Below are 24,667 nucleotides of genomic sequence, written 5' to 3'. Positions count from 1 at the left end.
ACCACATTTTATCACTTTCACTACTTTTTCTCGCTTTCAGCATTCCTAGAAGCACTTTAACCGTCTACTTCTGTAAAGAAACGGATCTTATCGCCGGTTCTTAAGCCGTTAAACAGTTAAACAACCATGAATGTATTATATTAGTAAACAACCAGCAGCGTCTCATTCTGTGGACGAGCGTTATTAGTGGTTTCCAGGGCAACCGGACCCGCGCTCAGAGGATAGTGATGGGAATTACGTCTCTTTTTAGTGAGCCAGATCATTTGGCTCAGCTCACCAAGAAGAGCCGGCTCTTTCGGCTCCCAAACGGCTCTTCGTCTTACTTCACTTCTGCCTTATATAATTCAGCCAAATTTAGCTTTAGCTGTTTTAACCTTCGATTAGTATGTGTGCACATATATCACTTAAATTATTCAATATAATTATACTAATCCTAAAATGTCCAGATTACCATAATTTTACATGCTGCTTCGTTTCCGACCGTCACTCATCTTGTCTGCTATTCGCGCACTGCACTCCTCTCTCTCTCTTTCTCTCCTCCGCTCCCTCCTGCTCTGTACCTGTAGACCGTCAGCGCGCCGCGCACCCCCGCCCTGCTTGATGTTATGATCCTTGTCTGTCATCACCTGATTGGTTGCACGGACGTCATTCAGTCACGGTCAGTGCATGGAGTGCCCGTGGCGCGGAGAAGATCGTCCTATCATTCTGCCTTGAATTAATAATAAAAAAAATAAATAAAATAAAATAAAAAAATAAAAAACGGCTCTCGGACGGGAGCCAGCTCTTATTGTTCACTTAAAAGAGCCGGCTGGGCGCCTGGGTTAGCTCAGTTGGTAGAGCGGGCGTCCATGTATCAAGGCTTGGTCCTGACCGCGGCGGCCCGGGTTCGAATCCGGCCTGTGGCCCTTTCCGCATCCACTCTCTCTCTCCCCCCTTTCAAGACTCTATCCACTGTCCTCAATAAAAATGGAAAAATGCCCCCAAAAAAATAACTTTAAAAAAAAAAAAAAAAAAGAGCCGGCTAAAAGAGCCGACTCTTTTAAGTGAACCATAAGAGCCGGCTCTTTTAGCCGGTTTGTTCGCAACCAACACATCGCTATCAGAGGAACAACAGCTCGCGCATCAGGACCGTCCCGCGGACAACAGGAGAGAAACGGTTAACCGGGAGTTTACCGGGAGTTTACCGGGAAGTGGAGCTGGTTTCGGTTGTTTTAACTCGTTTTTATCTCTCTGTGTGTCTGTTTCACACTTTTAAACTAACTTCTCTGTAGTTTTTGTGTCGTAGTTAGTGTTGGACTCACCGTGTTGCCATGGTAACGCTGAACAGACAGATCTAGAGTTACTAACATGGAGCCCAGCAGCTCCTCTGGTCTGACCGGCTGATAGAGACACCGACCACCGACCACCGACCACCGGTGAGTTGTTCTCCTTTATTTAACATAAGTCACGGTTGTAGTTGTGTTGTGTTCAGGTTTGTTGTGTCTCTACTGTTGGTAACAGCAGCTAAAGCAGCAGGTAGCAGGTAGACTACAACAGCTGAAGCAGGACATCCTCCACACAGGAGGGCTGTTATTAAGTTAAATTAGGCATTTTATTATTTATTTATATTCATTTTGACCACAGTTTTTTTCACTTATATGATCTGTCAGTGTCCTAGTAGTGCATTCAAATTTTTTGCTTTAGGATAATGTTCTTCAATTTGACACAATATTCACAATTTTGCTAGTGTAAATTGCTTAAAATACACGGTATGTCAATTTGTATTAGTTTAACACAATTCCACTTTGTATAAAGATTAATTTCTTATTTTGCAATGCTGGTGCAAAGCAGATAAAGACTTTCAAACATGCTCAACTGGAAATAATTAAGTGTTTCTTGATATATATATATATGTATATGTATATATATATGTATATACGTATATGTATATATATGTATATATATTATAATATATATAGATATTATATATACATTATCTATATATATTATATAATACATGTGTATATATAATATTATTATAAATATATGTATTATATAATATATATATAATATTATTGTTTATTATATATATCTATATATATTATATATATTTATATAATATATCTCTCTATATACTGTATATAATATTATTATATATATATACATACATGCATACATACATACATATATATATATATATACACACAGTATATATATACACATATACATATATATATATATACATATATATATGTATATATATATATATATATTAAACATGTCTTTATTGAATTTTGAAAATATTCTGGTATACACAGGGCCGGCTCTAGCTCTTTCATGGTGCCCTAGGTGAAATTCAGATTTGTAACCCCAAACTCCACACAGAAGGACCTTAAGCAGGGTTTGAACCTGCTGCAACTCTCTCAAAAATTAAGATTTATATTTAAAAAATAACTGTATTTATTGTAATATAAATAAACAATTGGTATTGTGATATTGTTGGCTTAGTGTTTATTCAGTTTCACTACAACGAGAGTTACAAGGGTGAAAGTGTATTTATTTATTTGTTCATTTGTTACCTCAATGCAGAAAATGAGGAAGGGCGCCCAACGGCATTTTTAATTATTATTATTATTATTATTATTTTATTTTTTAAGAGGGCAGCCAGTACCTTCCAGTAAGTGGCGCCCTAGGCGACCATCTATGTGGCCTATGCCTTCCCTGGGTATACATAATACAAAATCTCCATATAATAGGCTATACAAAAAATATAAAACCACCCTCCCCATTTCCCAGTTTTTCTTGTTAATAAAAGACCATAATACTGTTGCTAAATAGAGAGTTGCATCATTATCATAGGGCTTACTTACTGTGAAAAAAAGTCACAAAACGCCAGTTACACAATGGAACAAATATCAGCAGTAAAAATAATATTGAACCAGATAATAAAATAAAATAAATGATGGCTGAATTCCAGTTAGCTGCTTAGGTTTCAGAGACCTGGTATTGTTCATACTTTTACACTTACTGAAGGACTTCTGCTATTTGACATAATACTTTGAACTTTTATCCTCATTTCCTGTTTTTTAACCATCAGGTGACATCACTATCAATGTTGTCATCACCGTGAACAGGTGAAGAGAGAAAAAACAGATGCCTGATCATGACTGCTCTTGTTCGACCTGGAGTCAACGTTTCAGCGCTGTGTGCGGACGGAGACGAGCACCTGGAGGCTGGAGATCTGAGGAGGGCGACCTCTCTCTACATGTCCGCCTTCAGGACTCACGCCGCCTCCACCGTGTCCCACATGCGGAAACTGAAGTCCGGCCTGGGCGGGGTGGTCTCTACTCTGGAAGGTTGGCTTGACGGTCAACCCGCCGAAGGTCTCAATAAAGGTCTCGCCGCGGTCTTTCTGTCCACACTCTGCCCCAACAATCTGTCCGCCACCGTTTTCAAAATGGAGTCTCTCCTCCAGAGTGGCGGGCACGGCTGTGAGGAGATTTTCGCTCGCTGCACTGCTCTGCTTGAGGGGATGCGAAACCCTCATCCACACGATCGCGTGGTGTTAGAGATCACCCGCGCCCTGGCCTGCTTGTTCTCAGAGCCTCACGGTATCAAAGGGCTGAAGATTTACCTCAACGCTTACCAGACTAACAAATCTGAAACCGTCACGCTGGTGAAAAGCAGACAAGCTCAGCACCTACACAAAATAGTGAAAGCCTTTACAGACCAAGTACTGCACCTACATCCCTCTTTAATATCTGATAGCGAGGGTGCAGAGACAACAAAGGAGAATGATAAACTAGATGTAGAGACAGTTATTGAGTTTTTATTGGCTGTCTCGCCTGATAATAGAGAAGTGCAGGAACTTCAAGCAGCGTATTTGTCTTTGATGGGCAGGTTTGGGGACAGTGCAGAGGTGTACGCTGCTCTCCTGCATCATAGTCAGGAAACATCAGAGAGTAGTACAGACAAGTCATCCCGAGAGAGGAGAGCGAGACTCTTAACCAGTCGAGCAGCTGCCTGCTTGTCAGCAGGTGGACGGACTGCTGAGGCCTGCGGGGATCTGGGCGATGCATTTGAGATGCACCCTGCCACTGCCCGAGTTTATTTTCAAAAGCTATTCACAGATCAGGGTACAGGGATGGCTGCTCGCACCCATCTCCGTCAGCAGGCGGAGAGAGGCCTGTCTGGCTACAGGGAAAGGGTCCTCATCCGTCCAGACCTGCGGTCCACCGAAGGCGTTGAGCTTCTGGACCCCGTGATCACTCAGTTGCGGACTCTGTGCCATTTAGAGCCCGGCGGTGGAGGCAGAGAGCTGCGGGTACGACTCGCCGACTGTCTTCTCCTCAGAGGGGAACACAAAGAGGCCCTCTCGATCTGCAGCCAGCTGGCTGCTGCCCGAGGTCAGCAGAGCTACCAGAACACGGTGCAGGTTCTTCGTGGATACGCACGACTTCTCTCCGACGACCACAAGGGGGCGTTAGAAGACTTCCAGGCTGTGATTGAGCACAACGCCCCCCACCCGTCCAGCTGTGTGCGGGCGCTCTGCGGCAGGGGGCTCCTGCGCATGATGGGCGGCTCAAACTACCTCACGGCTCTAGACTATGTGACGGCCAGCAGGCTGCACCCTCAGGAGACGGCGCTGACCGTTCGCTGCTTGGTGCCGTGGAACTACCGGGGGCTGCTGTTTACTGTTTTAATGGAGCAGGGACGAGTCATGCTGGAGGGGACTGGAGAGCACGAGTCCAAGTCCAAGTCCAAGTCCAGTTCCGGTGAAGACTCCCAGCAGCCCCAGCAGGGGGATCACCTGCAGGCCCCATCAAAGAGAGACAACCACAAATCAGAGTACGACGTGTGTCTCACATACAGTTTACTCAATAGTAGGGATGCACCAGTTGCAAAATTATGGGTTAAAATTTTCCGATAGCCGATACAGATACTGATGTTTTGTTATTTATTTTGTTATATATTCCCCCGTTGGTGCCAGGGAAACAAAGACATTTTCATTATAAAAAAATAACTGAACTGTCTTCACTCTTAATCAGCCCCTCATTCATATCTTGAATGAGCACAAATATCGTACAAATTTATGAAACCAGCTTTAAAATAAGCTTCTCTCACATGAAAAATAAGTGCCTCAAAAGCGCGTTAGCCTGCATCCAACTACCTACTCAATGAAAGTCATTTTTTACCTAGCCCAACAAAAACATTTTGCGAAACATAAATTAAATGTAATTAAAGCTGAAGTAGGCGAGATTGGAGCAAATATGATTAAAAAAAGTTATTTTTATAAAAAGGTCACTGTATCGTGACAGTAGTACATGAAACAGGTAACCTGAAAAAAATCATGTTCCTCTGTGTCCTCTGGTGCTCCTAACGGCATCTGTAAGATTTCACAGACCGGAGGAAAACAAGCAGTAAGAGCTGATCTGAGGTCTGCTGTCCAGCTGCTGTCTATGAGAGCCGACTGTCAATCACTCGCAAACTCCGACCACAAGGCAGCGCTGATCAAATATGACTTAATATTCTGTTAATGTAATGCCTATTTCTCTCCTCAAATGTTTTCAGAATCATCTTGTAGTGCACGGTTTAGCTGTAAAATGAGAAAGTTTGGGACGCCGCCGCCATGTTGAAATCTGGTGAAGGAACGCAAAGTTCTGGTCACATGACTGAAGCACAGCCAATAGGAACGCTCTCTCTGAAATGACCTGTGATTGATCAATTAATTGGTCATTAGTCTCCCATCACAGATGTTTTAAAGCCTGAAAACAGAGCCATGAGGAGGAGCAGAAGTCTAGCTTTCTCTCAAAACACTTGAATTACAATATGCTGAAAGGTTATTATGGAATTTTTGCCCAATGATGCCAAAAATAAAAAATATACTGCTATCTTATCGGCCGATTGCAGTCAACGAGGCAAAAATCGTCCGATACCGATGTTCGGACGATAAATCGGTGCATCCCTACTCAATAGGCCTTTTTTGTCACAGTAATAAAAACACAGGTGTAAATACTGAAGTTAGTGATGACACAGAGCCGTCGTTAGTGTTATTAGTAACAGCTGTGCTTCTCCTGCTGTGACAAGTCAAAATGTCTGCTGTGAAAAAGGTCTGTCACCGATCCAAAATAGGAAGTTAACTCGTTTTAAAATGTATTTAGTCCTGTTGACATTTCAGTTTATAATGAAAATTAAATGCATTTTCTTTTTCCTGCTCTGTGCGCCAGGACTCCTGCTGGTGTCCAGTCTCTGGCTGCGCTGCTGATGGAGCTCCAGCCCGGTGCTGATGGGTCTCAGATCCTGGCAGCAGACGCCTTGTACCAGCTTGGCCGGGTGGAAGAAGCCTACAGGCTGCTGCTGTCCATCGGGCCCAACGGTCCTCGAGCACCCGTCCTGGCTCGCCTCGCCCTGCTGCAGCTGCACAGAGGATTTCTGTACGACACCAATCAGGTATGTGGGTTTGGAGCGGTGGGTCCCAAAGTGAGGTGCAGAAGCACCAACATCCAGGGTGTGTTCCCGCCTAGTTAGGAAAACTAAAATTTCTTTATTATTTATTGTGACAATTAACAGTTTCATGTGAAGATTTGTCATTTATGTATTGTATGACGTACAAACCGAACCGTGGGCTTGTTGAACTGTTGCACCTCTATTAAATATAGGCCTGCTAATTATTTGATGAGGTGCCAGAGACATAGAAGAGGCAACTATCTGAACTTAGGCACCAATTAACCATCAAGTAGCCTGACTTATTTCATGTATAAAATCAGTCATATGGCTTTATATGGCACTTACGAGCAGTCTGTTCTTAGGCAAGCGGAGAGAGTATTGTCTGACCCATCTCACATCCTCCACTCTGAGTATAAGCTTTAACCATCTGGCAGACGATACAGAGTCCCCAAATGCAAACTGAACCGTTTTAAAAACTCAAAATCAAAATTTTGAGTTTTAGGATTGTGCAATAGCATCATGGTGTTCTTATTCTTATTTTGTATCTCTTATTTATACTGTTTTATATAGATCTTGTGCAATATATGTAGTTTGTGGTCTACATTGTGATGTGTTTTTCTGTTTACATGTAGATTGATGTTTGCTTTTAATGTTTCTATTTATTGATGCTGCTGTGGAGGCAGCTGATAGTGTGCAACACTGAGTCCAAGACAAATTTCCCCAAGGGGACAATGAAGTGCATCGTATCGCATCGTATCGTATCGCATCGCATCGCATCGTATCGTATCGTATCGCATCGTATCGCATCATATCGCATCGTATCGCATCGTATCGCATCTATCGTATCGTATCGTCTTCTATCGTATCGTATCGTATTGTATATAATATAGAAATATCATTCATTACTATCAATCAATACATTTATATTTTTTGGAGTTAAAAAACATTGGAAATGGTTATGTATTTCTTCTCTATAGTGTGCGAAACAAACTGTGACCCAAAAACATTAATACAAACTGAACCGTGGGCTTGTTGAACCACTTTATCACACAGGGCAAATCTGCATGAAATTGAAAGTGCTGTGTCATTCTCATTTACTCAAATTGATCTCTGGACACAGCCTCAAAGTGTCGACATTCAAGAAATGAGGAACCACAAGGACTCATTTACACCACCCTCTCATTAGGTTTCTTAATTTGAATATATGAGTCGGTGTAGCCTTTGAAAAACCTGGTGCCACAGCAAATCTATACTTGTCTCACCACAACAGCCGCAGGACACAAGTACAAATACAGTAAGAGCTGCAACAAACCAGCAGACAACAGAAACATTAACACAGTCTAGTCACCTGTAAAATTACCAGCATGTTCAGCATTACAACTACAAATCAGTTGGTTCAGTCTTACTCTTTTTCATTAATTAATTAAATTAATAAATTTGAATTGTTTTTGGAAATAGAGCAAAAATGATTCAACACTGACTGCAGTCCACTTACTATCCTACGTTTATGTTAAGTCACAGATAGCGTACAGAGCTCCAGCCTATAACTATAGCCGACAGAGCTGTGACTGTGAATTTCCTTTTACTTAAATATCAAACACATTCCACCAAGATTAAAGTGCCATTTTATTTTGGGCGTGTAAGATAAATCGGATAGGACTGGTTTGCTTTAAGTCAAAAGGTAATTTTTTAGTTTTTGAACAGCAAAGAAATGTTGCGACCGGTGTCTGAATTGGACCAAAAAACGTGCCATTACCCTAATTCAGCAGTTACATGACATGACCATTGCATGTGCCTTGGATATATTTATATTTATACATATATCTCGGTAATATATCCCACTTCAAATGCATTTTCATATGCATTTCATTACATATTAGGCTGACATACGACATACATTTCCACAGTTTGTACATAAATGGATATTTGGTTAATAAATACTTTTTATGTAGCTATTGATACAAATCAAATTGTGCACAAATATAATATTGTATATAGGCTACAATAGAATCAACTTAGAATAAGTTGGCCTACAGATTAAATTGGATAATGAGAAAGAATACCAAAGGCATTTTCAGCACTTTTTTCTCAGCATTAAGAAGCTATGACAAGCTATGTGCTTACACATAGATGCAGTTACGCAGGTGTTTAGTGGTATGTACCTAGACTCACCAGTGGCAGTACGCAATAAGAAGTAAGGGTACTCGTGTGGACAAAAATCAAAAGTGCCGATGTCCATTTCAGGCACTGGTTGCGACACATAACTACATAATAAAAAGCAATGTAGTTGCTGAACTGCTCAAATAAAATGAACTGAATTGAATACCACATTTTGTAGTGTTCATTATTCTGAAGTGGTGGTGTGTCAGGTCAGGTAGCCTAATACATTAATTCCTTAATTTCACAGCTTGCAGGGAAAGAGATAAAGTTTTCACATCTGTCCATTTTCTCTGCAGCTGCTGAAAAAGCTCATTCAGTGTGGCGATACCAGCTGCCTGCGCCCCCTGTTGGCGGTGGCACAACAGAAGGACCGGGCTCTGCTGCAGGCGCACTGCCACTTCGCTGCAAAACGCATCCTGGAGGGCACGCGAGAGGAGAGCGCCGTAAGGGAGGCCGTGTCGTATCTCTCCATTGCCATCATGGCCTCTGGTGATTAGAGTCTGATTGATGAGATATTTGTTATTTGTTATTGGTCTGATTAAATAGTGAGTAATACTTTAATCTAGATAGGATTTAAGGGATAAAGAGAACGGTTGGCACAAAATAGAGGCTTTGTTTCTGTGTTTGGCTTCAAATAAATTGTGTTTTTCCAGGTGGCGAGGCAGCAGAGTCTCTGCTGGAGAGAGCGAGGTGTTATGCCCTGCTGGGCCAACGAAAGACAGCCATCTTTGATTTCAGTGCCATTCTGAGGGAGCATCCGAAACACGTTCAGGCCCTGTGTGGAAGAGGCTTCACCTATCTCACGCTCAACCAACAAAAGGTATTCTTGAGTTGAAACGCTGTCAAAAACATGCTCCTTTAAACAGTTTATTCCTTTTTTCTACACTTAAAGCTACACCAGGCAGCTTAACACATTAAGTAGCTTCAACTAGCAGGTAATAAACTTGAATTTCAGGAGGGACAATATATAGGGACATCTGTAAACTGCCAGTGTCCTGCTTGTGTTGACCAACGTGTGCAGGAAAAAAGAGGCAACAGATGCATAATTTCATGTCATGGCAGAGAAGTCAACACATCTAACAATAGGGGCCTCATGCAAGAACCACTCGTACGAACAGATTTGTTCTTAAGTGGCTTGTACGAGTGGTTTAGGAGAACTTGTCTCATTCACCAATTTTCTTTTCTTAAAAGTATCTAATGCAGCTGTAGGCGACATGTATGATCAATTTAAATATAGATTTCTGCCTCTTAACCCTCAGGAATGCACTCATGACATCCTGGCAGCACTTCAGATAAACACCGACATCGTCACCAAAGACATCCTGTCACTCAAGGACAAGGCTCGGAAGCTGGTCTGCGATTGGCTGCATCAGTTCTGTCGGACCAACCTGTCGGACATCCTGCTCGCTAACGCCGTCCCCTGCCACGAAGAGCAGCTCAGAGAGGCTTTTATAATTGTTGGAGCTCTGATGAGGACTGACTGCAGAGACCCCAGATGGCATCTCCTCTATGTGGACACACTCTTAGCCAAAGGTGAGACGCGAACTTTGCCAAAACTTTGCTGCTGAATTTCTTAGTGGGATCCTTGATGTCACTGGAAATGGTTGGAGTGTCAAACTTGATCTCAAGTGGGCCGGACCAGTCAAACCATTGGATAATAACCTATAAAAAAACAACACCTCCAGATGTTTCCCTTTCTTATAGTGTAAAGAAGTACAATCTGAAAACATTCACAATTAATGAACAATGCATTTACTAAACAGATGATGAATAGCCTGAGATGTCTCACTGATCTCTCGGATATGACTAAAAATAGACATGTATCTTCTTTGTTCTCAGTTGTCCTCGCAAGTTCTTGTATTTTTCACCATGATGAGTCTGATAGTGATACCTAGTATTATATTCCTTGAGCACTGAACAGTGCTGTGAACACACCAAACACACCGGCTTCTCATTTACCTCTGTGAAGAAATAGGAACTGGTCCATTTTTCTTGGAAACCCGTCCACTTTTCTTTTTTTGTGACAAAGACATTTTCCACCGGCGGCTCCTGCAGTAGCCTACACTTGACAGTGTTGTGTCATGTAGCCTGTACGTAAGCATGTGGGCTCTATAATAGCGTATCCAGCATATGGCCTGCTACTCTTATTAGGACAGCACAACCCCCAGTGGACAAATAGGAATAACAGTTCATTTTATTGGCGAGCTGTTTCTGGCCCTCGGGCCCTTATGTTTTGACACCCCTGGTTTAGGCTGTGTGGTGTTTCCACTTTGATAAAGAAAACCACTGAACCACTGTGCTCCTTGTTTACAGTAATCCTTACTCCTGCTGTTATGGTCCATCTGCTCCAGGTGAAGCGAAGGCAGCAGGCGCTCATCTGTGCCAGGTGTTTGGCCAGGAGCCAAGAGACGCTGTGGCCCAGGCCAGGGTGGGCGTGGTGGAGGCCTGGCAGCAGAACTACCGCGGCGCAGCTCGCCGGCTCAGCAAACTGACTGAGAAAGATTCATCCAGTCTGGCTTTATTGTTGGCCCTGATCCCATTAAATCAACGGAAATGCATGGCACAGGTAAGCCTACGTGCGGGAATTCAAATTAGAATGAGTGGCGTTGTGCCAGAGATGTTTGTGCTGACTAAAGATAGAGAGTTGCAAAATAAATAAAGGTGTTTTGTGTTCAAGATAGTTTTGTATGTGCAACACGTTCTCATCCCAACTCGTCACTTACTGATGCTTTGTCAGACCCCTAGCCGTCACTTTTCAGTCGCTGTAAACACATAATTAATGTTGTGAATTAAACAAAAACACTAGTTAGGCTTAGGATATAAACAACATGGTTGGTCTTCATTTAATTTAGTTTTAAGTTAGCTGAGAGGCTATGTTTGTACAGTGAAAATGTGACTGGACGTTGTGAAAATGGGACACGAACAAACAGCTTATTGATTTAATTTCTTCTGTCTGATGTTTTTACATTTCATCATTCTTATTTATTTCACGTTTTATGATTTAATACAGTGCAGACTAAAATATATCGAAAAACAAAATTGTCTGAAACTGGAGTGGTACCTCATCAATTTAGGAGGTTTCTCTCTGAACGTATCATAATGAATATCTCATAAAACTAGACTGCATTAAGGTCAGAAAAGATGGAAAAGTATGAATAATGAAGGATAATGGAGAACATCAATACATAATTATACAATACTTACAAGACAGGGCAACAGCATCTTTCCTTAAATTGGCCAAAGTATTGTAAATTAGGAGTATTTATTTCTTTATAAATTGTGTATTAATTGCTCAGCATCTATATTGTGACAGGCAGCAGCGCAGGAGGCCAGCAGTGTGTCATCAGGCGGTCAGTGGGATCAGGCCCTCACCCTCCTGACTGTGGCGGTACAAGCAGTCGGCGATCACAGACTCCAGTATCTTCGCCAGCGGGCGGCCTGCCTCGCTCAGCTGGGCCTACACGAGCGGGCCGTAGCTGACCTGGACAGAGTGATCCAGAAACACAACAATGGATCCGACTCCAGCTGCTCGGACGACCCCCGAGTCTGGGCGGAGGACCTGTGTCGGCGAGGCCGCGGCCTGGTGCTCTGTTCCAGAGAAGGAGCGGCTCTGGAGGACTTCAGTCGGGCCCTGGAGATCCACAGGAACCAGGCCCTCCAGTGTGTGGAGGCTGGTCTGGGGAGGCCGCGTCTGGCTGAGTGCTTCCTGCGGGGGGCGCTGCAGCACTACGGGGAGCAGCAGCTCAGTAAAGCCTGTACCATGATTGAATGTGGCCTCCTTGTGGACAGTGAGAACGCAGAGCTCCGCAGACTGAGGGCAAGGGTCAAACGAGAAGTGGCGAGCCCCTGCAATGTCAACTAGTGTTGATCTCACATAATGTAGCCATGTCAGTGCCTGTATCTTAACGGGATAGTTCAGGTGTTTTGAACAAACAAACGATGCAGCGGTAGACCAGCACCTCCTTTGTTCTGTGAGGTAAATTACTGTATTTTTCAATGGAGTCTGGTTTCTTTGGCGAGAGCATAGAGAACGGCTTCAGTCACCCGTTGTAAACATAGACTGTATAGCTGTCTCATGGCAAGGTAAAGCGGTGAAAATATTCTAAATATAGCGTACACTTAAACTGATATTGATTTCTTTTAGGTGGCTAAAATATGTTTTTCCGCCGTCCCCGTCCACAGCAGAACATTGCTTTGCTCCTGTGTTGGTACTTCTCCACATTAGAGGTGTACCGACCGTTGTCTACTGTAGGTAACACACTGATTATGGATAAGTACCTCATACAACCCCACTTCAAAACACCCAAACTATCCCTTTAAAGATGTCGTATTGCGGTGGACGGATCTAACTGATGAGAAATTGTTCTTTGAGGACACGTTGCTTTAGTTCATATCATGTCTTTCAATTTCAATTTAAGTTTGTAGCGTTAACAACGGTGTTTGTTAATCTTTTTAATATCTTTATAATTACAGCAAATCAGTATATTGAATATGAGAGGAGTACGTGAAGGTTTTCAACACCACAAATTCATTTAATGTTTTATTATCACGTATTTTTTTAACAGATTTTAACTTTTGCACCTCACACATTTTATGACTTATACATCAGTAACTTAATTATTGTGTACAAACATGATTGTCATGATTATTATATGGTATGAAGGAAATCACGAAATTAAATATAGTTAAATTCAAACTATCACACCTAGATAAGACATTTAAGAAAGTGCCCAATGTGCAGGTTTTATGCTTTTGAAAAGGCACAATTTTCTTTCATCATATCCATGACAGCAAACATAATTTATAAGCATAAATACGGGAAAACAGAAATCTATACCACTGACATTAAAGAATGTTTAAGTACAAAATCAGTACTTTAGTGATCTTCTCAGTGCACCTGAAGAAGGACTTTAATTGAATATAGCATCAAATGTATACATATACTGTAAGTACAACTTGTGTTTGAGACGCCACACGTACTTTGGTATTATGCCATCACGGTGATGTATTGTGGTTCCATGTTGCCGAAGTAGGATTTCTCCCACTCGCTCATGAGGTCGAAATGCAGCGGGCGGTCACAGAAGGTGCAGGAAGCCGTGGCCGGGCTGCTGAGCAGGAGTCCGGACTCCTGCCACACCTCCACCAGTTTCTCTGTCGATCAAACACAGACACTCAGAATGAACAATTAAATGCCAACATTTATTTCTCTTTTACTTCTCTGCCTTAAAATGTAAGGTTATGGTGTTAGTTTTGCTACTAAGGGACAACAGTTTATAGATCTCTATTGTCATTTTTACTGCACCGCAGTATACGGTGACAAGTGGATGCCAAGAGACCTATATGTGTTTTCAAAGCAAAGAGACTCACTAAAGGACAAATATAAATCACTTGCACCGGCCATTGTCCCCACTTAACTTGATTACTAGAACGACTCTGACCTAAGGATCCCCACACTCACCCACAAAGTACTCCATCATGGCGGGGTTGTGATGAGGAGACGGAGCCAGGCGCAGCAGCTCCTCACCACGAGGCACTGTGGGGTAGTTGATGGCCTGGACGTAGATGTTGTGTCTCTCCAGCAGGGTGTCGCACACCTTGGTGTTCAGCTCAGCGTTGCCCACCTTAGAAAACAGATCATGAAAGGTGATGTGAGCCATGTTTTTATTCAGGAATCAACTTACTGGGATTATCTTGGTCTACGGAGTCAAGAGTACACCACTGGAAATATTATAGAACGTTTCTGTTTCATTGTAATCTTATAATGCATTTAAAAAAAGTCATTACAAAATGATTAATTAAATTAGTATTTAAATGATGCATTAAAAACATGATGTAGTCCAACACGTTCTCATCCCAACTCGTTACATACTGACGCTTTGTCACATCCCTCAGCGTCACTTTTGGGTTGCAGTAAACACGTTCTTAACGACCCCTCGGTGTCACTTTTCGGTTGCAGTAAACACGTGCTTAACGACCCCACGGCGTCACTTTTTGGTTGCAGTAAACACGTGCTTAACGACCCCTCGGCGTCACTTTTTGATGGTAGTAAACACGTTCTTAACAACTCCTCAGCGTCACTTTTCGGTTGCAGTAAACATATGCTTAACGATCCCTCAGTGTCACTTTTCGGTTGTAGTATTCGGTTGCAGTAAACACGTGCTTAACGACCCCTGGGTGTCACTTTTCGGTTGTAGTAAACACGTTCTTAACAACTCCTCAGCGTCACTTTTCGGTTGCAGTAAACATATGCTTAACGATCCCTCAGTGTCACTTTTCGGTTGCAGTATTCGGTTGCAGTAAACACATGCTTGACGACCCCTCTGTGTCACTTTTCGGTTGCAGTAAACACGTGACAACTAATCGATTAATCGAGTAATCGTTGCAGCTCTACTTTCTTATACATCATAATATGAGGTATTTTTAATGCCTACAATGTTAGATACAGAAAAATGCTGTAATAAGTGCCAGAGTTGTTCCGTAATGATGTAACAGGTAAATATGTTGTCATCCAGTTCCTATAATAAGATAATTCTCTGTGATAATTATGAGATAAAGTGCATTACTAATGTTTGTCTGACCTGAAAGATACTCTTTAACTACTATGGAAGAGGAGGCAGCAGCTGAACCTTCGTACCCGTATGGGGATGATGTGGCTGGGACAGTTGACCACAGGAAGGCCCTTGTCCATGAGCAGCTGCCTCATGTGTTTGACGTTCCTCTGGTGGGATCTGCGGAGCACCTGGCCCTCGGGGCTCCTCAGGACCCGGACCGACTCCAGGGCTCCGGCCAGGGCCATCGGAGGCAGGGCGGTGGTGAAGATGAAGCCGGCTGCGAAGGAGCGCACCGTGTCCACCAGGGCGGCGCTGCTGGCGATGTAGCCTCCGACACAGCCGAAGGCTTTTCCTGGAACAGCAACAGACCGGAAAAGGTTATGTGAGTTGAGGAGACAGGAAGTAATCAGTCATGGGAGTTGTTACTTTTGGTACTTAACTTGAGTATTTCCTCTTTATAGTACTTTACTTTTTCTTTATTACATTTCACAGGAGACAAATTTTACCTCATGCATTTATTTGACAGCAAAATTTACCTTGTAGATTGATATCTTACATACATTTACATCTGGAATATGCATTGTTACAGATAAAACTACACAACAGTGTATGAAGTTGTTATAATAATAATAATAATAATAATAATAATAGTAGTTATATTAATCATCAATTAATAAAACTTTATTTGTATAGCACCTTACAGGTTATTACAGTTTGGACCGTGAAAACAACAAAAAAGACCAATTCAGCAATTTGATCATTTGAGCATGTGAGACAATAAAATGATAAAAATGTAATAAAATAGAAGTAAAAGTTGTAATAACAGTAATAGTGGTAAAACAGTGTCAAGTAAAAACTAGATTAATAAAATAACAATAAAATATAGAATATATAACCTTTATAATAACATGGAAAATGACCATTCTGCTACTTTTAATACATATGTAGATTTATTAATGATACTTCTGTAATTTTGAAAGCTAATTGATGGTGATTATGTATTTTTATATTGTGATATTGCTTCTTTTACTAAAATAAATAATCCAATGGATACTTTCTCCACCATAATAATAATGCATGACATATACTATCAACATATTCTGTTAATAATGAGAATAAACTCACTTCTTTATCTTGTTTATCTATCTTCTAAATTTTTACACTTTTTTTAAAGTTGCATTTTCAGAATTGATATAGTTACAGAGCAAGAATAAAATAAAAATAAGATAAAATAATAACCAACAAAACAGGAGAAAAATAATTATAATGCATGAAAGTTAATTTTCCCATTTATTTTTTATGACTGACATTAATTTATCTTGATAGTTAGCTAAGCTAAAAAAAATCTTAACTTTTATAGAGTTAAATTATTTGATAAATGATTGATTATTGTTTCAGTGTCAAATTATGACATCACCATAACGTATCGTGACTTTTGTGTGATGGTACGCCGCTACTAATTTGTTATTTCAGTTTGAGCTGGTTTATTTATTTATTTATTTATTGCCACTTGCAACCCTGCCTTGTAAAATCAAGTGTTGTTATCCAAGATGAGTTTAGACTTAATATGCTATGACAGGGATTTCTACCTTTAAAAGCCTGCAGTTGTCATAAAGCGACACTCCCTGATGCTGGTTTTATCAGTGCGAGCAGAGAGGGAGTAGAGCCGGCACCCAGCTGATAAAACCTCTTCTTCCTCTGATGACAGCTCGCTCCTCTGCTGCCCTCAGTTAACCAACACCGTGAGCGGCATCAGGCTTGTTGCTGCCACGTTGGCAATATGACAACGTCAGTTAGTGCAAAATGGGAGTTTGTCCAAAAGAGGCAATTAATCTAAGACAGTTTGAAGCTGTTTTGCCTTGCCCTTTTACTATATTTCATCATAACAAAATAAATGAAACAACTTTCTTACTGTGTAGAAATAAACACTCACCTAAGGTCCCAGAAACAATGTCAATCTTGTGCATGATGTTGTCCCTCTCTCCCACTCCAGCTCCGTGGGCTCCATACAGGCCCACAGCGTGAACTTCATCCACAAACGTCAGAGCTCCATAACGATGAGCGACATCACACAGATCCTCCAGAGGACATATAGCACCTGAAGGCCCCGGAGAATGAGGTGTTATAATTAGGTAAGCAGCAGGAGATTAATGCTGCAAATGTCATCACTATGTACAGTAGATATGCTTATATGTGGAGACTTATTTACAGTTTCAAACACTAAAATCTCTCCTACATCATACATATGTTTTTTCATACATAGTTTTTTTGGCCCATTTTTCTAAACAGTCTTATCATCCTCTAAAGCAGGGGTCAGCAACCTGCGGCTCTTTAGCCCCTCTCCAGTGGCTCCTTGTGGATTTTTAAAAATGGAAATTAATAACTGTTTTTTGTTTACATTTTCATTTTTATTTATCATTGTTGTAGGTCTATGATACGACGGTACGACGGTACGACAGAGTATAAGGGCCACATTAAGGAGGAAAAAAAATAAATCTGAGATTTCGAGAATAAAGTCATAGGTTTACGAGAAAAAAGGCAGAATATTATGAGAATAAAGTCATAAGTTTACGAGAAAAAAAGTCGTAATATTATGAAAATAAAGTCATAAGTTTACGAGAAAAAAAGTCGTAATATTATAAGAAAAAAGTCATATTGAATTGATAAAATAGGTCCCACCTCAAGGGAGGACAGCAGCACCCGTCCTCCCTTGCCCCAACCACCTCTTTCTCGCCTACCTTGCAGGTGTCGCTGTTGAAGCATTTTAATTCGAATTTATTAAATAATGGAATTTGTTTTTCAGCAAATTACTCTTTTTAATATTTTGATCTCCCTCTTGCCTCTCAAAAATGGAGGAGGATCAACCTCCTCTGCCTCTATGGACCAGCCTCCACTGGTTCAATCAACTCATCAGTTTTGATCAGCAAGACATATGCAAGTGGTTATTGCACTGACTCTTTTGCACACACGTGCCAAAACACGTATTAATTTAAGAGAAATTAATATCTGTTGTGAACAACAAACTAATTGTGTTGAGTTTTGAACATATTGTTTTGAAAAAAATATATATATTGTTATACAAGAACTGAGCCAAAGTGAATGAGAAAAACGGTAACATCCTCCTGGATATATGGTCCCATACAGTCATCCATTCAGTCTACTTCAGTTTGTGCTTTATGAAGCTGTCAGCGGTGTAATAGTATCACACTGAGAAATAGAGCTGAGGGGAAAACTATTTCCTCCAATGGGAGACAGTGATGAATGACACATAATGCAGACTGAATAACTGTAGATTATAGAAATATTCTCCAACAGATCATTTACTTAAATAAAAGTAGCTCAACCACAGCGTAGAAATACTTCATTACAAGTAAAAGTCCTGTATTCAAACTCTTACTTAAGTAAAAGTACAAAAGTATTTGCATCAACTTATACTTAAAGTACCAAAAGTACTCATTCTGCAGAATAATATATATTATTATAATTATTGATGCATTAATGTGTTCATCACTTTAATGTTGCAGCTGGTAAAGGTAGAGCTCATTTTTATGACTTTATATACTACTAGGTAGTTTAATCTATAATAATACATTAAAACGTTTACCTCTGAGATGTAGTGCAGTAGATGAATACAGTAGCAGAAAATGGAAATACTCAAAGTACAAATACCTAAAAATTGTACTTAAGTACAGTATTTGAGTAAATGTACATTGCACCACTGTTCATTTATAATATACACACAGAATTAGCAAATTTCAAGTGGCAGTTCTTCTTGTTAATGGTACTTGGAACACAGTGTTTCAAGTTTTTCTTGCTTTAGTAGAAACAAATATTGAGATTTCTAGGACTCATGTTCCCGATTGTATATTTGTTTTTAAAAGATAACCTATTATTACATTTTCATAACCACAAAGACATCAGTTCCAAGAAATAAATGTATATATATATATATTTTTCTTTAAAACTACTGTACACATCATATTACTAAAATGAAGATTTACATCTCTTGACTTTTGATATATAACTGATTTATATCTAAACTCTTTCTGCATATAAAGGGTAAGTTTACCCTCCACCACATATCTGGTTAATTGAATAAATGAATTAAATCTAAATAATCTCCTCTATCCCTGCAGATAACATTTACTAACCGTCCATCGAGTGCACCGTCTCGAACGCCACTATTTTGGGCGTGTTGGGGTCGGAGCGCTGTAGCAGCTCCTCCAGGTGTCGGCTGTCATTGTGGCGGAAGATGAAGCGCTTGGCTCTGCTGTTCCTGATGCCCATAATCATCGACGCGTGGTTCCCCGCATCTGAGTAGATCTCGCACCCTGTAATGTACGACACAGTGAACACACCAGTGAAACCAGAGAAGATGACTTCCCCCTAAATCAACCTTTTCTACACCGTGTTATGAGACGTGAGGTCAGAGGTCAGTTTTTACCCGGCAGCATCTTAGCCAAAGTGAAGAGGGTGGAGTCGTTCGCCACGAAGCAGGAGGAGAAGACGAGAGCGGCGTCTTTCTGGTGTAACTGGGCCAGCTCCTTCTCCAGGGTCACATGGAAGTTACTGGTTCCTGAGATGTTCCTGGTCCCACCTGCTCCGGCACCATGCCTGTCCACGGCATCCCTGAGATCACCCAGAACAAAAGTGATAAAACATTCACATAATCCCATGAAAGGTGTCCCGTCTCTGGTGCTACAAACTACTCCTCACTAATTAACAAATAAATCAACATGTTTTATATTGACAGGATAGATCGACCCCTCTTGTACATCTACCGGGCCATTCTGCCGAATCTGTGCCTTTTCTGTCCCCATAAATATGCATGAAAAGTATCTGTATAATACATTATATTATCAAGCAAAGTGTCCTGCACTTTGTCCTAACTGCAATTTGAAGATACATCATGCAAAACCTTAATAAAAACTACAGAGAGCACTAAAAAAAATAACATTTTAGCCCGTCACCACTCTCTAACACTCTCTAAATCTTATTTTTTTTGCATTATTGTGTGACTCTATTTCCAATTTAGACACACAAATACATTTTGTTATTTAAAAAATTCATAATATGTTATTTAAAATACACATTTTAGTCTTGTTCCCAGGTTTTCACTCAGTCCTGTTAGTGCCCTAACACATTCCCCCATCTATAAATCACATGACGCACAGGAAGTAGCATCATTTAAATCTCCTGAAGGCCGTGGGGAGACCAAAAGCTAAAGTTCTTTTATAAGTATTTTTGATCATATTGTAAATATGATGTTATTATGTTTTTGTATGTTGTTTTTTTTAAAGATAGTTTTGGTGAACCACTTGAAGGTGCTCGAAGTGTTCTCATGCTATTAGTATGTGGCTACATTTCATGTATTTGCTGACGCTGTGCTAAAAACTCTGTCCTGTTACTAGATGAACTATCTTCCATTTATTTAAACCTTGTAACAAAATAATTCAAATGGCCTGAGATCAACCGTTACACATTTTGAATAGTTAAACACAAGTGTAATAATAAATAATGTAGTTTAATTTTGAAGTTAGAACATGCAAATGTCTGGATTCAGCTTCAGGTTTGTAGAATCAAACCAGACTTATAATAAGTTATGAACATCAGGGCTTGTGACTGGACTTGGACTTGACAAACATAAAACTAGATTAACTTGACATTTGCCTCCTTGAGTTGACTTGAGACCTGACAGCAAAAAAAATCAAGTCTCAAATTTTTAAATGAATTATTAGGCCTACCCATTAAAAGGTCTTCCACTCCACTATGTGAAGAAGACACTATTAACACAGCTATGAAAGGAAAATGTTATCAGGCCATTAAATAGGCGTTATCAGTCGCTATAAGCACCATAGATGTGGGTCAATAGGGGCCTACTACACCCACTAGTAGGTGTTATCATCTATTCACATGGTCGATCACCGAAAGAAGGTATAAAAGAACACAACAGCGACATCTAGCGACTGTATAGACAGCGAGAAACTCCATATAGGGTGGAGGTCACATGTTAGAACGTGATGCTTTTAAGTTTTTTCTTTCATGTTTACAACGTAGTAGGCGTAGTAGGCCCCAAATTACCCACATCTATGGTGCTTATAGCGACCGATAACGCCTATTTAGTGGTCTAATAACAATCGAATCGGGTGTCCTAAATTACTTTTCCTACTTTCAAACATTTGCTTTTTTTCCCCCGTCTCCTTTTACCTGATCGCAGTGAGGACCCGTGGGTGCCGACTCATTCCCAGATAGTCGTTGCTGCACCAGACGGACACCTGGGAACCCTCCCGCCCGGAGACGGAGTAATCCTCAGCGAAGGGGAAGACCTCGGCGCTCCTGTTCACCGTCTTGAAGACTCTGTATGTGTGGTCCTTCTTTTTCTCAGAGATCTTCTCAATGAAGAAGCGGTCATAGTCGTAGCTGGGGCCGACTGCAGGGGGAGGAGGGGTAGTCGTGACTTTAAATCAGCTAATTTAATTAGCCAAATATAGGAAACATGTTGCATCATATTAAATAAGTAATATTACAGGCTTCCTGCTGACTGTAAAACATACCCATGTTGTCTTTGAGGAGGTGGGTGACAGTGTCGGTTTGAGCTGATGATGGGAGGATTGAATCCTTTAAACCCTTCAACAGAGAGGTCATCAAACCTGTGAAAGAGGAGTGCAGCTCTGTCAGTGTGACACGTTACTATTTTGTCTTGTATGTTCACTTCAGTTTAATTCCTATACCTTCCTGGACGTCCTCCTGTACTTCAGGGCTGGCTCGGACCACCCCGATCTGAGAGTTGACGAAGGGGCAATCCTTCGACACAGACACGGCCACCTGAGTCGCCGTCTGAGCGAACAGCCTCCTTTGGCCCACCGTGGGGAGTCGGTGACTCTGTGGTTTGGTGGGTGAGATGTTCAGCTGGGACTCCAGCGAGGTCGTGCCGCTCACGCTGATCTGGCGAGCGATGATGGGGCACTGGTGGGCCATAGACAGCAAGGCGGCTCCAGTTCTCCTCAAAGCTGGCTTAGGCGCCGACTTCAGGAAGGGACAGTGATGAAGGAAGGCAGCCATTGTTCTGCAGCTGTTCTTACTCTGAGTTAGAAGATAGGACATTTATTCTACAAAACCTCCAGGACCATTATAGCTGTTTAAAAACTCACATACATTTGAGTATCTGGAGTGTCTCCCAACCTGGCCTCCTGGATGAAAGCCTTGTGTTATCGGACCCATCCACCTCCCCTCCTAACCCGCTCGCTGTGTCTCTTTCACTCTTTAAACTACGTAAACACGGTTCTTTCCCTGAGTGTTTCATATTGACAGGGATGTTTTTTTTTTTTATTTTACCTTTATTTATTCAGGGGGAGGTTTACTGAGAGCAATGCTCTCTTTTTCAGGAAAACTCCCTGATCATATTCACACAGTTACACATTCGCACCTGGAAGCTGCCCAGTACAACCACAGTCTGATCTGCTGGACACTGAGCAGCTCCACTGGAGCGAATGGCGTTAAAGGCCTTGCTCAAGGGCACCTCAGTGGTGGTAATGAGTTGCTCAAAACTCAAATCTCATCCCTTATATATAGTCAAGTGACCAAAATGACTGAACTTGAATCCCGTCCTAGTTTACAAAGTTAAACGTGTTCAGAGAGGCCAGAAGTGAGTGTAGTGGTTGAGTTTAGCTCCAGAGAGCCGTCGGTGCCTCCTCCAGGGCGTGGCAGGTGTACTGCTGCTTATCTGAACTCTGCAGGCGCTCAAGTGCTGCCCTGACGGACGTCATCAGCTGATCACCTATCAAATAATCCTCTATATAACACAGCAGGGACGCATCGATCTATTGTGATGAATAACTATCATTTCTCTGCTGTTAAAAGATTATTAAACTCAGAGGATAAAATGAATGTTGGATGCAAATAAACCACCAAATGATGGCGTAAAAAATCCAGATTTTAATTTTTCTGACAAGCACCTCTACGTGTAGTTTAGTTTACAAACAAAAGGCCGGCTGCATCACTTCACCCTCACAATCTCCTGTGGTCAGCAGATAAAGGCAATTCTTGGAATCTGTGGCTTTCTCTTGTGGTGAGATGTTATCGTTACGTTGGTCTGTGTCCTTTAAACACCACAAGTAGGTTGGATGTTTTATCTTAGTGTTGTTGTTGGATACATTTAACCATTAATCACATGCACATATCCTTTAGTTAACTGTACTACCCACATCTCATGTTTCCTCTCAGCAAAAGTCATTTGGGGATAAATTGTTATTCATTCATGTAGTGTGTTCTCTGCTACATGGATGAATCAATAAAACATAAATTAACATAACATATATGCTATATTCATTGCTGAATCCATAGTATTTAATAATAAATATTGTTTTATGGCAGAATATATGATAATAACACTGATTCTCAAAATACTGTATAATGATAGTAATAGTAGTTTACCACCACCACTACTACTACTGAAAATTAAAATGATGATAGTAATGCTAATAATAGTAGCAGTAGTAATAATCATAAGAAATAACAATAATAGTAGTAGTAGTATTAATCATAAGAAATAACAATAGTAGTAGTAGTATTAGTAGTAATCAGAATGTTATTAATAATAATAATAATAATAATAATATTAGTAGTAGTAGCAGAAGTAATAATAATAATAATAATCATTATTATTATTATTACTAAATAATAATAATGTGGGTATTATTATTAATAATAATTATAATAATGATAATAATGTTAATAATATAATAATAATCTCACCTGTTGACCTGCACTGAGGACGAACTTCAGAACAGCAGATAGACGACAGAAGGTCAGAAAGTGTCAACAGTTATTAGTCAGATGTTGAAGAGCATTATGCAATCATCGTGTAGGGGGCCACCCAGTGTGTGTGTGTGTGTGTGTGTGTGTTTGGGTGTGTGTGTGTGTCCAGTATGGGAGGTGCAAAGATGCTGATAGGGTAACTTATTCCTCACGCAAAATGTCTTCATGTCGGTCATTTCACTCTGATGTCTGATGAGTTGTTAATAATAATAATAATAACAGCTTGGATTTATATAGCGCCTTTCATGAAACCCAAGGACGCTTAACAAAGACATAAATAAACACAACAAATGTAACAGAAGCTAGGGGCCATAGGCCTTGTTAAACCAGTGATACTGAATTCTCAAAAACATACATGTATATTACTACTACTACTACTACTAATAATAATAATAATAATAATAATAATAATAACTTTAACATCACTGTAAACAAGCATTGTAATATTCTACAAATATTAGTGATAATGTAGGTAGTAAAAGTGACTGTGTGATCTATCTATCTATCTATCTATCTATCTATCTATCTATCTATCTATCTATTTATCTATCTATCTATCTGTATAGTATTTTGTTTTTTTATCTATTTATTTTCATTATTATTGTTTTATTATATATATTTTTTTACATTTATTTAAGTATTAATTATTAGTTTATCTATAAGTTTATCTATTTATTTTCATTATTATTGTTTTATTATATCTTTTTTTTACA

General features: G+C 40.5%; 2 protein-coding genes and 1 long non-coding RNA gene across 5 annotated transcripts; 1 reads left to right on the top strand and 2 right to left on the bottom strand.

Annotated features, from left to right (window-relative positions):
• Positions 1-1,017: 1,017 nt before the first annotated feature.
• ttc34 (tetratricopeptide repeat domain 34) lies at positions 1,018-12,509 on the top strand. 3 transcript variants are annotated; one of them, XR_005207296.1, is made up of 8 exons: positions 1,018-1,415; positions 3,077-4,827; positions 6,207-6,429; positions 8,883-9,075; positions 9,240-9,406; positions 9,846-10,119; positions 10,900-11,152; positions 11,900-11,951. XR_005207296.1 is itself a non-coding variant. In XM_037772992.1 (8 exons), exons 2-8 carry the CDS (start codon positions 3,143-3,145, stop codon positions 12,446-12,448), a joined length of 3,306 nt encoding a protein of 1,101 aa, XP_037628920.1. In that variant the 5' UTR covers positions 1,022-1,415; positions 3,114-3,142; the 3' UTR covers positions 12,449-12,509. The 3 variants fall into 3 exon arrangements, 2 of the variants coding, with proteins under 2 accessions (XP_037628920.1, XP_037628919.1); XM_037772992.1 differs by having other exon boundaries at positions 1,022-1,415; positions 3,114-4,827; positions 10,938-11,152; positions 11,900-12,509; XM_037772991.1 differs by having other exon boundaries at positions 1,022-1,415; positions 10,938-11,152; positions 11,900-12,509.
• A 584-nt stretch (positions 12,510-13,093) lies between these two features.
• Positions 13,094-24,017, bottom strand: alas2 (aminolevulinate, delta-, synthase 2). The gene is made up of 10 exons (XM_037772993.1): positions 23,892-24,017; positions 21,869-22,220; positions 21,692-21,787; positions 21,345-21,567; positions 19,582-19,766; positions 19,289-19,468; positions 17,071-17,235; positions 15,221-15,489; positions 14,045-14,207; positions 13,094-13,737 (listed from the first exon to the last, which is right to left on the bottom strand). Exons 2-10 carry the CDS (start codon positions 22,197-22,199, stop codon positions 13,574-13,576), a joined length of 1,776 nt encoding a protein of 591 aa, XP_037628921.1. The 5' UTR covers positions 22,200-22,220; positions 23,892-24,017; the 3' UTR covers positions 13,094-13,573.
• Positions 14,426-15,214, bottom strand: LOC119489944. The gene is made up of 2 exons (XR_005207297.1): positions 14,903-15,214; positions 14,426-14,798 (listed from the first exon to the last, which is right to left on the bottom strand). It is a non-coding gene; the product is annotated as an uncharacterized LOC119489944 (long non-coding RNA).
• Positions 24,018-24,667: the final 650 nt, after the last annotated feature.

The sequence above is a fragment of the Sebastes umbrosus genome, chromosome 6, assembly GCF_015220745.1.
Source record: "Sebastes umbrosus isolate fSebUmb1 chromosome 6, fSebUmb1.pri, whole genome shotgun sequence".
NCBI classification, from domain to species: domain Eukaryota; kingdom Metazoa; phylum Chordata; class Actinopteri; order Perciformes; family Sebastidae; genus Sebastes; species Sebastes umbrosus.
Note: the sequence above shows the minus strand (reverse complement) of the source record. Positions and strands in the feature narration are given on the sequence as shown.

Excerpts from the sequence above, each read along its gene's own strand:
- ttc34 (XM_037772992.1), top strand. The coding sequence starts at position 3,143 with ATGACTGCTCTTGTTCGACCTGGAGTCAACGTTTCAGCGCTGTGTGCG. Across the intron at positions 6,430-8,882 it reads TTCTGTACGACACCAATCAG|CTGCTGAAAAAGCTCATTCA; the intron begins GTATGTGGGTTT and ends TTTTCTCTGCAG. Across the intron at positions 9,407-9,845 it reads TCACGCTCAACCAACAAAAG|GAATGCACTCATGACATCCT; the intron begins GTATTCTTGAGT and ends CTTAACCCTCAG.
- alas2 (XM_037772993.1), bottom strand. The coding sequence starts at position 22,199 with ATGGCTGCCTTCCTTCATCACTGTCCCTTCCTGAAGTCGGCGCCTAAG. Across the intron at positions 21,568-21,691 it reads CCTCCTCAAAGACAACATGG|TCGGCCCCAGCTACGACTAT; the intron begins GTATGTTTTACA and ends CTCCCCCTGCAG. Across the intron at positions 15,490-17,070 it reads CATTGTTTCTGGGACCTTAG|GAAAAGCCTTCGGCTGTGTC; the intron begins GTGAGTGTTTAT and ends TTGCTGTTCCAG.